General features: G+C 43.9%; 1 protein-coding gene across 3 annotated transcripts; it reads left to right on the top strand.

The window, feature by feature from the left end:
• The first annotated feature begins 3,910 nt into the window (after positions 1–3,910).
• alkal2b (ALK and LTK ligand 2b) lies at positions 3,911–10,344 on the top strand. 3 transcript variants are annotated; one of them, XR_010914292.1, is made up of 7 exons: positions 3,911–4,351; positions 4,617–4,823; positions 6,627–6,680; positions 6,789–6,869; positions 8,015–8,096; positions 9,127–9,311; positions 9,793–10,342. XR_010914292.1 is itself a non-coding variant. In XM_067502708.1 (6 exons), the coding sequence occupies exons 2-5, from the start codon at positions 4,619–4,621 to the stop codon at positions 8,077–8,079; spliced, it is 405 nt and encodes a 134-aa protein (XP_067358809.1). In that variant the 5' UTR covers positions 3,911–4,351; positions 4,617–4,618; the 3' UTR covers positions 8,080–8,096; positions 9,127–10,344. The 3 variants fall into 3 exon arrangements, 1 of the variants encoding a protein (XP_067358809.1); XR_010914291.1 differs by having other exon boundaries at positions 9,127–9,337; positions 9,793–10,341; XM_067502708.1 differs by having other exon boundaries at positions 9,127–10,344.
• The last annotated feature ends 4,832 nt before the right edge of the window (positions 10,345–15,176 follow it).

Genomic DNA, 15,176 nt, shown 5'->3' on the forward strand with positions numbered 1-15,176 from the left:
TCAGCAATGTGTCTAATATGTTAAGATGTTTACAGTTTCCGTTATGACTGTTTTTTAATCTCTACAAGAGATGTACAGATGTTTTTAACTATCTTTGTGGATTCTACTTGTTCTGAGATTTAATAAATGTATGAAAAGGTGTTAAACAGTTTTGAAATCTGAACCCAAACAACTGAACTACTGTTGCGCCCTGGGAACTAAATAGTTCTTAAAACAAGAGCCTGTGAGATTTAAGCCATTATCAGGGGTCATTATCAAGGTCTAAGAGGCTGATGTTCCTGATGTTTGTTGTAATCTTCCACGGAAGGTTTATTTGAAATGTTCCAGTGGGTCTGTGGAGTTTACAGAGATTAAGACATTTTGAACTGTTGTTAAAGAGCTTTTAATAGATCTTAATGGGTTTTTGGCCACTACTCAAAGACCTGAAGAGCTCCAGGCATTATGAAGGCATAAGAGCAGTTCTTGAGGGTTTTTCCAGTATTTTAGGTTTAATGAGGGAGGTTTCAGGTGTCTTTGAAGAAATGTGAGAGGTTGTAGAGACGTTCCATAGGTTCCTAAAAGAGTTTGCAGCGTTCTGGTGGTTTTAGGAGCTCAGGAATAGGCTTGTGAGTCTTTTGGAGAGTATTTCATGATTCTGATGACTTAGTAGGATCCTGAATGAGGTTCCAAAGGTTCCAGGAGACAGAAAGTGTCACTTACTTTCTACATACACCTATTAGTTTGTAGCTTACTCCCTAAACTGTTTTGCCTTTGCCAAGTAGTTTTCCTATTAATGAATCCACCTAAAAGCTCAAATTGTCCTAACCGAGAAATGTGACGGAACAAATAAGCAGTGTGTTACTCAAACTGCCGGGAGCTGTGTATTTGTATGTGGAAGAGGTCAGATGAAGCAACAAATCCTTATATTGTCAGGATAATTCAGCAGCATCTGTCCTGGGGCAAAAACAGAATATGAAATGATTATTATTATTATTCTGCCTCTGAACTTAGCAGCAAGACACAAGGCGAGTTTTATTTATGAGGCATTTTGTTTGGTTGAGGTCTCTAACGTGGGACACGAGTAGCCGCTGGGTGAATAGACTGAGCAGCTGTGTGGTTGCTGCTTTAGTGCTGAGGCTTCAGATCTGAGAATAGAAAAAAGTATAACAAAAAAACCAAAAAGCAGAATAGAACAAACTGGGTACAGGACAGAAAGCACAGAGAAAGTATTCATCATTACGACACATTTAGACAACTTGTAATGTTTACATTTGTGTGTTTGGTCGTCTCCATAGTGTCGGTGAACAGTTTACAATGACCCCATTTGACTTTTAGCCCTTGTGTTGTAATTTGCGTCTCAACAGTTTTAATTGTCTGATTGTTGAGCCTCAAACCTCCGCTGTGTTTTTCTTCTAATCCAAATATTTTACTCCTCCAGGATTCATTTTAAAAGACAGAAGAAAACAGTAACTAAGTAGAGTTATGATTTGGAAGTTCTTTTACTTTCCCTCCACTACAGTCCTGATGCCCAGAGAAATCACCTTCTTAGTGGGGTACTGCTACTTTTGGATTTCAAGTACGTGTTGTACGAGCAACATCAGTACTTCAGCTTGAGTGAATAATCGGAATTTGTTTTAGACAAGTACTTGGACTTTTACAACTCTGTATATTATAATTAACAAAAAGGAAGTGGCAGTATAAGTATCATCATCTGTTACAAGTAAAAATCCTGCATACTGAAGAAATACTTGTAATAAAAGTAAAAGTATGAATAACTTCCATCAGTGCATTTGATATTGTGTATTATTGTTTTCCAGCTGGTAACGATGGAGCTGATTTTATTGACTGTATTTGTTGATTTGATGCTTATATGTTGTTAATTCAATATTTATGGAGATCAAAAAAAGTTTATATAAATTTAGTTTAATTGATCTGAAAAAATCTGGGTGTTTGCCTCTGAATTGCAGTAAGAACGAGCAGAAAATGTGATGGAGTACTCAGAGCAGTAGGATGTTATTGTAGGATTACATCAGAAGGTGAGAGGTCACACACTGTTGTTGTTGGCTTTTCAGCCAATCACTTGTGGTTAAGAAATCAGGTAAGTGTGTGTTTGTGCGCGTGTGTGAGCATTTTTGTTTCGCCAGCCTGGCAGAACGGAACGCGTTCACTGAGTGTGTTTAGATTTTCTTAACGTGACCGTGTGTTTTCATCGGCTTTATTTTGGTGAGAGCTTTTGTTTCGGTCTGCGGTTGGGGGGTTCCCGCGATCTTGGCACCAAAGGGGGCCTAACATCGGAGGGACCCCCCCGACGGGAATCAGAGTCAGCGTGTGATTATAGATGACACAGAACATTCGGTGGAAAAGGACCCGACCGTTTGCAAGAATGTGTGGCTCCTGAGAACACAAGTGGGTTTGTTGGGTTTCAGTGGTTCTCCAAGGTGCAGTGGGCCTTTAAAGAGGTTCTGGGTTCTGGATGTTATTGTGTGGGCTGCTCAACATCTTCAGCAGTTCTGGGAGAAGACACATAGATGCTGAGAGACAGACAGATTCCTCAGTCAACTCCTTTGATTGGCTGTACAGTGGGTTTCGTAGTCCGGAGGCCCCCTTTAGTCTTTCCCGAGAATGTGTTTGGGGTCCTTTAAGAGCCTTAAGGGTCCGATGTGGGTCCAAATTTTTTTAGTGTTGTTAAGGACATTAAATGGGCCCTCGAGGGACGTGCAGACGTTCTTGGGGATGTTCCAGAGTAGGTCATGTAGTAAATACTACAGTACTGCAGTACAGGCCTGGATATGTACTGCGTGCAGTTAATGGCCCCGGGAAAACTGTGTCGGCATTGCAGTGACCTGCATGAATAAACAGGCGTCATTGCTCCACAAATGTCCCCTTTAAACCCTGAACAAATACAGTTAGAGAAAACACACACGTACGCACATGAGTACGTAGAGTATTCGCTGCGTTTTCCACATGCAGTACATTCACCCCCACGTACATTCCTGAGAAATCCTGCTTCCACAGTAAATCACCGTTCTTACACACTGCTAATGTATTTACATGCACACACACACACACACGGAGCTGCTGAGTGATTTGATATCTGATGGAGCAGATGAACAAATAAGGGTGGAACACAAAGTTCACCATCAGTACCCAGAGGTGTGTGTGTGTGTGTGTGTGTGTGTGTGTGTGTGTGTGTGTTGGTCCTCATTTCTAGAGTTTCTTCTAAAATGTGATCATGACTCACTTCCTGTGGTGCGTTAATGTGGTTTAGTGCAGGTTTGCACCTTCAACACTTATTTTCATCGCCTGTCTGAACCCAGACTCGTCCCCGAGCCTCCTCCTCCTCCTGAAGACCAACAGCTGGGGGCACAAACTGTGAGCGAGTTCATTTCCAGCAGGTGATTCTCCCTTGTTTCCACGGCTTCTAAACGCCAGAATATCTGGGAGGAAACCATGTAAAATCTGCTCTTGTCCTGATGCCACTGTGGCCTCATCAGAATCCACCGTGGTTCCTTTAATGATTAGCCCACAGACCTTTATGTGTCCAACCAGACCACAATGTCTCTCTGTGTCCTCTCACATCCCTCTGTTTGTGCCGCATCCTAAGATTTGAGAAATGTGTGTTCACTTCACTTGTTGTGGAGGGGCCCTCACCACGTGCACCCCCCCCCTCCCCCCCCCCCCCCCCCTCCCTCCCTCCCCCCCGTGGCCGTGTCTTACCCTGCTGGCAGCCTGCTGGCAGGAGAGCGTTGCATGGTTAAAAACTGGTTATTGAAAGGTTTGTGTAATCTGGAACGAACCCAAACAGAAGTAAAAGCATTTTTCTGTCTGTCCGTTAAGAGGGAGTGGCCCTGGAAGCAACAGGCTGCATGTGAGTGTGCGCGTGCACGAAGCTGTCCACACGCGCAAACACCTCCCTCCTCCTCCTCCTTTATTTCCGTGATCTGGCGGGGTTGGAGCGCGTGGAGAGACCAGACGGAGGAGAGAGAGGAGCGCGCGGTGCAGACAGACCTGATCAATAGACCAGATCCGATCACGACTCCACTGGAAGTCTTCTCTTCGGTCCGCAGATCTGAGCCATGAGTCGGTGCCGCACTGTGACAGGCGCAGCTGGAAGGAGCGGCTGATGATGATAATGATAATGATGATGATGATGAAGGTGTCTCCTCAGCTCTGAGCGCTTCAATAGAGACCCGCGCCGGTCTAAGATGCCACCGGGCCCCGGTGCTCGGCACGCGGCTCGGACAGAGACTAACCCGGGATAATACAACACGCAGAGACTCCAATCAAAGCCAGAACAGGCTGGTGGACGCGTTCCGGCTGAACGGCGGCGCACGGAGACGCGCAAAGAGCCGCGGAGAGGTGGTAAGAGGAGGTAAGTCTCGCTGTCACGGTGGGTTCACGTCCGAACTTTGACCCAGTTCGTAAAGAGAGAGAAACCATGAGTCCAGTGCAGCTTCCAAACCACATGCAAACTTTACACACGTGGTAAGTGAAGAAACTGAGACTCAGAGGTTTTGACAGTTATCAGGGAAAAGTGACAGACTTTCAGGGGAGAGAGAGAAACTAGAGGAAGCTGCAGTAAAGTCAAGTCAAGTCCAGGGACGTGATGGAAAACTGTTGAACTTTCCGCCCCTCAGTGATGCTGTCCCCGCGGCTTCCGCTCCTGTCGGCGCTCCTCGTGCTGCTGCCCACGGGACGCTGCGCCGCGGCCGCTCTGCTCAGAGGCTCCGGCTCCAGGTCCGAGGGACACGTGGACGCGCCGGGGACGAGCACGGATCCGCCGGCGGTCACCGAGCACGGAGCGAAGGCCCCGGAGAAACTGAGCAGGTCGCACCACGGGATGGGTAAGAGTACAAATACTGCACAGGGTGCGAGGCTGAAATAAGCCAAAGTCAAAACCAATCAAGTTTTATTTTCTAAACACATTTTCAGTCACTTTGTGTCTTGTTCAATGCAGTAATCCACGCGCAGTAATACTAAATACTTCTACTACTACTACTACTGTTACTACTACTACTACCGCTGCTGCTGTGGATCGAGTCTTGTAAACAGTGCGATAACATCTTTATCACAGTGTGGTTTGTGGTTTGTGTGTGAACTGAGGAAATGATTCATGACGAGCAGCTGAAGGAGTCAAAGTGAGGAATCAATCAGCCGACCGATTATTTTCACAACTGATTTCATTAGAGCTGAACTGTGGGCAGAAAACCACGGTGTGTGTGTGTGTGTGTGTGTGTGTGTGTGTGTGTGTGTGTGGGTCATGTAAAGGTTCAGGACTCAGAAACCACTTCAAAAACCTGTTTTTTTTTTTTTTATTTATTTACTTTGACTTCAGTCGATTAATGGAAGCCAGAGAGCAGATAAAGTGTGGAAATGTCTCCGAAGTGACGCGGTGATTTGGGACTTTGAAGACACTCTTGAGAATCTTCAGGACCTTTTGTTGTTTGGATCAGTGGGATGAGTCCACTTTAACTCATTTACAGTCGGGTCCATTAGTGCAGCCAGCTGATGCCAAGCAGGCCGAGCGGCTCGTCCTCAGATCTCAGCGGGTGGAGGTCCACGCTTAGATGGCGTTCGGGACAAAGTGATCCTGTAGGGTGGAGGGTCGTCCCCCCAGAGGACCAACAAAACCGGGAAGTTGTTTTTGTCACTTTGTGGTCATTTTGTGTCGTTTGTGGTTATTTTCCAACTGATCATGGTCAGCGTGCCTCTTTGTCTTGTCAGTTTTAAAGGACAATGGACTTGGACAACTTTTTACTGTGTCCCCTAACTGATTCTGGACCTCAGACCAAGTGTTTAAGTAAAAGTTGTAATAGAAATATAAACCGACAGTAAAATAAATGAATAAATCAAGGTCCTGTGTGACATCATACAAAGTGGGACCTTCATGTTGGATAGTACCAACAGAAATATGATGAGTGGCCCCAAACAGGATCAGCTCTTTCATCTCAGTCCAATTTAAGTTCATAACGTTACACATGTGAGCTGCAGGACTCACTGTGGTAGTAGTACTGTTACTACCTGAGTACTCTCTCTCTCTCTCTCTCTCTCTCTCTCTCTCTCCACCATGTAGCTGACGTGTGGTGGTCTCTGTCCGTGGTGCTGATCCTCGTTAATCACAGCAGCAGTAGGTTTCTGTCTGTGGCATCATTCTGTTTGTCTTTGTGTCCATTTCTGTCTCTTTGACATCGTCCTGTTTCTGCCTTTTGTTTGTCTCCTTGTGCTCAGTTGGTGGGTTTTCGTTGTTTGGTTTGGGGTCATTTCGTCCTTTAAGAGACACAGTCACGCAGCAGTCCACGCTGCAGACACATCGGCCTTTAGTTAGTACAGATAAGATCACAGCTGCCTGATCCCTGCAAATGGAAACAATACACACAACCCGGAGTCACACACCTTTTCTGTCTTTGATTTTTAACACAGAAAATGTGTCTAACGTCTTTTTGGACGTTATCAGCTTCTGTTAGTTACACGGTTAGTTCACTGAACAGGCTTCACCACACAGAGTCACTGAGCTAAAAGACGCAAACTGACCACGAGTTGCTGAAAACTGAACGAGGATAAACACAGAACGAAGAAGCAGAGTGAAGATACACGAACAATAAGAAAGTTGTGCTGATTCCTTTGTGATCTGTGACTGTTTGTTTCAGAGGGGAATCACAAAGATCCACAAAACAAGGAGAACTTCATCAAACACCTGACAGGTATGAAACCACACCACAGACCAAATGGAGCAGTACTAAAGTACACTACAGTACCTTAAGTGTGTACTTGATGTATTCTGACATGAAAGTGTTGGATTGTGTCCGCAGGTCCTCTTTACTTCCACCCGAATTGCAGGAAACTTTTCTACAGACTGTACCACAACACACGGGACTGCACCATACCTGCCTGTGAGTACACACACACACACACACACACACACACACACACAGTACTCTATCAGTTAAATCGTGTCAGAACAGCAGCAGCTCTTTTAATCTTAAATCATGCATGAACTTAAGTGTTTATCTTGGAGAGAGTGTGTGAACAAAAATGTGTGTGTGTGTGTCAACAAGTCTTCTCCTGTTGTTGAGCTCAAACAATGTCGTGCAGCAACATGACACAGTAACAATGAGGGGAATTGAACCGACAACTGGTGAAATGACACTGACCTCATTTCACATGTGTGTGTTTGTGTGCATGCGCGTGCGTGTGTGTTTGTGTGTTTGTGTGTGTGTTGTGACCTGTTCCTGCAGGTTGTTTTCAGTTACCACACTTGAAGGTGAAAGCTACAGGAGCTGCGGAGGCTCAAACTTGTTCTGTGTGTTTGTAGCACACGTACTTCCCCCCGTGTACTGCGCGTGTGAAGAGAATGTGTACTTTTACTGCAGTACCTTTTTGTTGCTCATTTTGCAGGTATTTTATTAGTCACTCTTACGTCTTGTCTCTTGCTGGTCATTCGTTGTGTTTGGTGAACAATTTGTGTTTCTTTTGTGTCTATTTTTGTGTCTTTTTGTGTCTTTCTGTGTCTCCGTGGGCCTTTTTTAATCTCTTCTCGTGCTGTGTTTTGCATCTCGTTGTCGTCCGTTTTCGTGCAGTTTTTGTCCCTCTTTGTCTCTTTAGGACATTGTCTCACAGTAGCATACTTCAGACGGAAGCTCTGGCACAGCAGCTGCCTGGTCAGTAATCCGTATTTAATGTCCTTCAGACAGTGATGTTGCTCTCAGGACGAGGATCTACCGCCCCCACCAGGCTGCAGAAGTAATGACACCAGCCTCCCTCTGTATTTACCCCCCACTGTCTGTCCCACTGTGTCTTCACTTTACAGTATTTCACACTTCCCTGCTCCTGTGCTGTGTCCTGCTCTTAAAGTCCGGTGAGACAAACACTAATCACTAATCTAATGCAGTAAACTCATGACCGGCCTTTTCCAGCATCCGTCCAACAGATCGCGTCTCTGGTTGAGGCCTGCGGCTGCGGATCCTGTCTGTTTTTAGCCCATTGCAGCATATTTTAAGCACATGTAAACACGCCGTGTTGTTTTTGTCCTCTGCAGATTATAAGAGATGTGCTCGTCTGCTGACTCGACTGGCCAGCAGCCCCCGCTGTGCAGAGAGATAAACACACACACAGAGATGGTAAGAGTCCAGACGTTTGTGTATACACACCGAATGCAGGGGGACACTGCTGGGATTTATTCCCCCAGTAGAGCAAATATTACTGCACTTATAATGATGTATAAAGCAGCAGCTTCGGGCCCAAACGTCTGGTGATAAAATCACCAAAGAGACACGTCAGAGAAGTGAGTTTTAACCTCACAGAGACTAAATGAGTTACCAGAGGCCACAGGACACAACATGACAACTGTTCAATTATCTGCGGAATAAAAAGAGCGTTTCTGTTTTCCTGTAGCTCTGTAAGAAACCGTGAGAACGACCCCGAATCACCAGACCAACACACTGAGCTCAAACAAGCCGATCTCAGATCTGAACGTCTGGGTCTGTGTCTTACTGTGGACACCTGAGCGAAAGTTTACTTCAGGCTTGACGAGGAACTGAAGGGACAAATCCTCAGGTTGGACAAAGTAGCGTCCAGCTGCACAGACACAGAGTGAACAACAGTGATTAGTGTAAAATTCTGTGGAAAGTTGTAGATTTACATGTAGAGATAAACCTGGAACCTGTGGACTGTAACAGCTGCATATGTGTAACTGTGGAGTGATGCATTATGGGAGATGTAGTGCAGAGTTTTTTCAGCTGAAAACGTCTCTGCATCTGCTGCTTTTATTTTGATGCAAACAAACGTCCAGAAACTCAAACGGGACGAAGAGAACAAAGCCGCCATCGCCCACCGAAACCCCGAGTAACACTGGGTCGGGACCACGTCCTCCTCGATCACGAGTGCTGATCTTTTCTGTTTAAATCAAGTTTAACTGGGCCATTTATTATGAGTCGTGTTATGTGGCTAAACTTCCTTGAAAAGAGCCAGAGAGTATACAGTAAATAACTCATGAGTACAAGTGAAATCTGAACTTTTTAAACAGATCCTTGCCAGACTCTGACCTTTGACCTCCCCTGATTTAAAGGAGGCCACGCGAGCTACGTTTGCTGTGCGTTTGTCTGACGAGGCGACTCTCCTGTCTCCGCTCTCTCAATCTCTCGTTAACAGGAGCTGTTGCCGGGACAACGAGGAGGGCGGGGCAGTCCTAACGGGGTCGAGTTGCTGACTAAAGGAGCTCCACAGCCAGAGACCGGACCAGAATGCACTGCTTCTCTTTTCTCTAGTTTCCTGCCTTCAGGCACGTTCCAGCATCTGATGCTGACTGATGCAACTGAGGGGTCGTACATAACTAAGTATATTCACTCAAGTACTGTGCCTAGTAAGAAGTATTATCTCTTTACTTTAACATTTTACTCTGTTACATGTATCTGAGAGCTTTAGTTACTTTATAAAAATATCAAATAAACTAAAAAAACAACAACTTTATTGCTGCAAATTAAAGAGTCAGCTGCTGACGTGAATGTTGATGAGTTTTCACAGTTACTTCCTGTGATCAACAGCATCAAGTTTTACAGTGTTTAAATACTTTGTTTTGTATTAGTAACTCCTAGCGACCTTCTTACTGCAGTACCTTTAGCCTTAAAACACATTTTAGAGCATTTGCTTGCTACTTCTACTTTAGTAAATACTTTGAAGTGGTACTTTTACTTGTAGTGGTGTACTTTTTGTATAACTTCATGCACTTTTACTTGAGTAGTGAGTTGGTTTACTCCTTCGAACTCTGATAATGTGACGTCGAAGTTTTTTTATAATTTATTGTTTGGTGTTTCTCAGTGATTCACTCACTTTACTTTGACATCATCCGATCCTGGAAGTCCTTCTTCTGCACTCGACTCGCTCTCTACACAACCGGACTCACCTCACCTGGTCTCTACTAGTCTCCGGTCTCTGCCGCTTTCTGCTGGACTTGCTGGAGCCACGTTCAGAGGGTCAAACACAGTGGATTTTTTTGTCTACTCTTTATTTTGGACTGAAAAACCCTTTTTCACCTGGTATCGAACGTGTGGGACAACACAGATTTGACTTGTGTGTCACTTTGGACGATGGACACCTGAACAATGATTTAGTTTCAGTTTGAAGCCTTAAAGGAGGAAGAACATGGACAAATCCTTTGAGTGGACACAGCAGATAAACGTCCTGATGCTGATTGTTTCAAGGTGCATGATAAATAACCGTGACCATGATAATAGTCAGTGTATTTATACCATTGAAGCTGCCGCCCTGTGTGCAATATGTACATACTGAGAAAGGAATAAATACACGTGTTTTTCCAATATTTTCCCCAAATTCAGACTCTTATTTTGCTGACACACTAACCCCACACACACAGTAACGTGTCTGATTTCCTGCAGGTGACTTCACTGACTAATCTAATAACGAATGTGAACAAACATCAGCTAAGATTCGACTTAAGATGTGTAAATGACCACAAACTGGCGTGTGGCTGATTGTGGACCTTAGTTTGAGTCAGAGCATCGTGATCCGTTGGACAGTGATGGGACTGGTGTGACTCCCTCTATGAATCTCACATATGTCCTGGACACTGGGTGGGAATCTGCAGTCGACAGCCCCCGACGTAAAGCAGGGCCTGTGCGTCTCGGCTGAACCTTCGGCCGCTGTGAACCACAGAGCTGCGCTGTTGACTTTGGCTGCCGCCGCACAGACAGACAGGTCTCATGGACTCACTCAACCTCCCAACCTTTATTTAAACTCACAGAGACGTGTGGCAGAAAATAAACAGCACGCGGCCACGTCCACATATAACTAACCCGCTGTCATCTGATTTATCATTAGGCCAAAAGTGTGTGTGTGTGTGTGTGTGTGTGTGTGTGCGTGTGTGTGTGTGTGTGTGTGTGCGCTCGCATCCGTGTGTCTGCGTGACAGCGGAGGTTTTGGGAATGAAGACTCGGCTGCGTTCACATGATGTCAGAGAACAGAATGGTTATTCCCACAGTCCACATGACTGCACAGAGGACAGTTAACGTGTTGTCATCTCAGCATCTTTATCTCCTCATCAGTTTTATGTAGAAGCAGAATTGACTTTTCTTTCAGCCTAAACTCGCAGAAACAAACTCAGGACACTGAGCCCTTTGATGACTTATTTGAACCTTTGTGGGACCAGATCACAGAGGAGAAACTGGCAAAGCTGCTCATTGTGAGCAGTGTGAACACTTTCCTCAAGTGCTCGACTTTCTCCATTTCATGTTACTTTAACTTTTTACTTCACCGAGTTGCTCCTTTACAGATTGTTAGTAAAAAAAAAAAATAACACATTAATGAATCCATGAGTAGTTTATTATAATCAAATGATTTTATTTAAGTTTAAATTGATACTTAAATTTAGTACTTTAAGTGAAGTTTCCAATGTGTAACCTGCACTTCTAATAAGTATTTCTACTTTGTAGTAAGACTTTTACTCCAGTAGAAAACCTGAGTAGTTTGTCCAATATTAGTCCTGAATGATTTAGCTTATTTAAGTTTTTTTTTTAATGTAGAGCTGTTAATAAACAAATCTGTCTGATATGTTGTTTAGCTTTAGTGCTAACCTCATAATCCAGCCAGAACCAGGTCTGGATTAAACACAGGTTTTAAGGTCAGTTTTAAAAACTGTGTATCGATAAGCCAACAGTGTGTTCACAAAGTGTTCAGTGTCAGAATTGTCGAATACGTGATTTATCCATCATTTTCATATTCATTAACGACTAATTTTAAAGAGTTGGAGTGATAATCTGCGTAGTCACAGGTAGCATAACTCTATTGTGACAAAGTATATGAAATCATCTTTGTACAAATGTACATAATGATAACATTTATTTATCATGCCTGAGAGTTGGCCAATCAGATTTTAGCTCCGCCCCTTGCGTCCAGCAAAAAGTGTGTTTGTTAAATTGTGCGTTTGTTTCATCGTGTGGCGGGAAATTCCCCAGTGACTCCAACGTTCCAGCCGGATCAGTGGGATGTGGAACGTTTTTCAACGATTAACATTAACTGTATGAACTTAACCAATAGGTGTTCAGTCCATTTCTGTCCTTTTCTGAGCTGAAGTAGCAGTTGGCTAAAATGCGTTTGACAGCACTGGAACATAAAGTGCGGATACTGGTTTCGCATTAACTTATCAGGCTACAGTCACAGCAGAAACCACAGCGGCAGTGCAGGGAGGTGACTAACACCTGTGACAGGTAATGACTAATCTCTGATGAATTACACCAGAATCTCTGCCAGGTCCTGCCTGCGACTAACAAGCCACCAAGAGGCCACCGGGTAACTTGGATGGGACCACGTCTCTCAGACGTTTTAAAGTCGGAGGTTGGCGGTTCGAGTTCCTGCAGGACACGTGGGACGCAGCCTGGGGAGGACTGTAAGAACCTGAAGGACTTAAAGTGCATCAGAGCACCAGCAGGATTCTGAGCTGGTTTATGGGAGACTGGGTGGCCTGACCCACACACACACACACACACACACACACACACACACACACACACACACACACACACACACACACACAGAGGCAGTGGAAACACATTAAGAAGACAAATGAGTGCAGGGAGACTGATGTTTATCCAGCAGACTATTTAGAGAGAGAGCGGAGGGATTGATGCTCGCAGCGATAGAAGGACAAGATAAAGACATGAGAAAGAAGAGCAGGACTAGAGGACGTCGAGGGACAGATGGAAAGACAGACGAGTAAACGAAGAAGCTACTGTCCTACTCCTGAATTCCTCCCTTTTTCTCATTTAGTTCACGTTTTTTTTTTCTCCACCTGTTGTTTTCTTTTCCAAAGCTTAATTCAACCAGCGCATCAAACTTGAAAATGTGACTTCAGTGCTTGTACTTGACTGTTTATATTTTTTACATTTTCCTGAGAGAACAGAACAAAATGACTAATATCCAAAAGTAACTAATAGTGAACATCATAAATAGTTTTTTCTATTAACGCTTTTGTACTTATACTTTTATGTGTAACACAACAGCGTCGCAAGTAAAATCCAAATAAATGGGTGATGATGACCGGTTGGTGTTTTCAGTCTGTTCCAGCTGCACCACAGTCACATGAGATTTGGAGGTTCAAGCTAATAAAAGCCAGCGAGCTCCTGGTGCTGAGCGGAGGCTCATAAATAGCAGCCTGACGGCAGGAGGAGCCTCCACCGGCCTGCTCAGCGTCACCACCGATCGGCCTCACACACACACACACACACACACACACACACACAAATACACTTTTACTGACTGATATTTTGAACTTTTAGCGCGTGAAACATTAAAAAAAGCAAGTGAGTAGATATTTTCAAATGGAGCTCAGTGCTGTTTAAGGTCAAAACTGCTCCCAGCACCACAGCTTCAGTCCTGCGTCCACTTGAAGTACACGTGTACTTAAACAACTTAAATCAAACTGAAAACATTTGGTCCGTAGTAAAATGTCCATGCTTATGGATTTATGGTCCACATTTTGGTGTAGGGTCTCTGTGGGAGCTCACTGATTGTTTCAAACTCTCCAGCCTTTATGGGAAGAGGCAGATTTAGCTGCGGACTAAAGAAAATTGCTTCAATAACATTTAGTAATCATAAAATCACACACTCAGTGAGTTTATAATAAGGACTTTGTAGTGAGAACTAAATAAAAGCTTTATGTAGAAAAAGTGTTTGACCACAAAGATTTAACTCGTCCCCTGGTGTTTTCACTTCCCCAGGACGTATTTAGTAGATGAAATAAATCAAAGCAGTTTAAAATGTACAGACAAAGACAAAATACACGAGGAGAGAAGCACAATGTCCGAACTTTAGCTTTTAAACACTGAACCCGTCGGAAATAAGGACGTTGTCACTGTGGTGACAATAACAAAGTCTTGCTCCCGGCTGGGAAATGATCATGTCATACAGTTTCAAGATGAGCGAAGAAAATCCACATTCTGGGAACTCAGAGGCCCCATGGGTGGCAATAATCTGTGTCCCTGCCTGATGCGGTGGAAACTCTTTCAGTTCAATTTAGTCGTATTCTAACAAGCTCTGCACCACATTAGTCAAAATGTTCACGTAATCCCAGTCACGGCTGAGCGTAATTTTTCCCGCTCTACATTAATCAGGATTTGGTTCTCACAGCTATTATCATTATTGCTCTCATTACTGTAATTGGACACACAGAGTTTTATTTTGAAGGAGTCACATGAAGAACACTGCTGCTCCACAGTTATGAGAGAAAATTGCTCCCGTGACCTCTGACCTCCCCGATGAGAGCAGCTCATTCCATCTCTGGGCTTCATAATAAAAAGTTAACGTTATCACACCGAGGAACCCTGAGTGTGGACTGACAGGCTATAAGCTAAAGGTCCAACAAGTTTGTAATTTTCTTTTAATTCTGTTACTACTTAATCAAATAATAATGACAATATAAGACAGCAACAGGACAAGACAAGGTGTATGAATCAGTATTAACCAAAAAGGAAGTGAAAGAATGTCAGGGGTCACCTTGGAGTCCAAACTCAGGAAAATATCAAAGACCATTAAGACAAATTTAAATAGTTTTCATATAACAAGACAGTCAAAGTTCATGCAGGCTCTGATTTGTTGCAGATGTCTTATTGTGTAATTGTCTGGGCCTTGGTTGTCAATATACACAATTACAATACAAACAAAAATGCACAACAGCAAAGTACCAAAACGTTAATGATGGTCATAAACTAACAAACTACAACATTTAATTTATCTCAGCTTGTATTTGTAAGTCATCATGTTCGCTATTGAACACAAATGTTGATGTATATTAGCAGCGCTGAACAGGATACGTGGATGCACATAATGGATGGATGGAATTAACGTAGATGTACGTCGAGTTGAAACAATCTGACAATCGTGTCCACAGTTTTTGCCATGAGGTGAGACGTGTTTTGTTGGTGTTGTGGGTTTGAGGCTCTCTGAGTATCACATTCCTCCAGGAAGAGCACGTTTTAAGTCCATACTTCCTGTAACATTTATGAAAAACATACTTTCACACATTGACGTGGCAATTTGTAACCAAAACCTAATTTAAAAAATGAAATAGGACCATAAAGGAAGAGCGTGTATCAGCCTGAGAGACTGAACTCAGGAACCAAAAGAGAACGGGTACGAGAACGCGCCCGGTGCCACTCGGGAACGTGCCCAGCTGATCAGAGGTGCCCGTG

Source organism: Channa argus, chromosome 4 (assembly GCF_033026475.1).
Source record: "Channa argus isolate prfri chromosome 4, Channa argus male v1.0, whole genome shotgun sequence".
In the NCBI taxonomy this organism is placed as follows: Eukaryota; Metazoa; Chordata; class Actinopteri; order Anabantiformes; family Channidae; genus Channa; species Channa argus.

What these genes read in the sequence shown, in the direction of transcription:
- alkal2b (XM_067502708.1), top strand. Translation starts at nt 4,619, where the DNA reads ATGCTGTCCCCGCGGCTTCCGCTCCTGTCGGCGCTCCTCGTGCTGCTG. An exon ending in CAGGTCGCACCACGGGATGG is followed by an intron (nt 4,824 to 6,626) that starts GTAAGAGTACAA and finishes TGTTTGTTTCAG; the next exon opens with AGGGGAATCACAAAGATCCA. An exon ending in GGACTGCACCATACCTGCCT is followed by an intron (nt 6,870 to 8,014) that starts GTGAGTACACAC and finishes TGTCCTCTGCAG; the next exon opens with ATTATAAGAGATGTGCTCGT.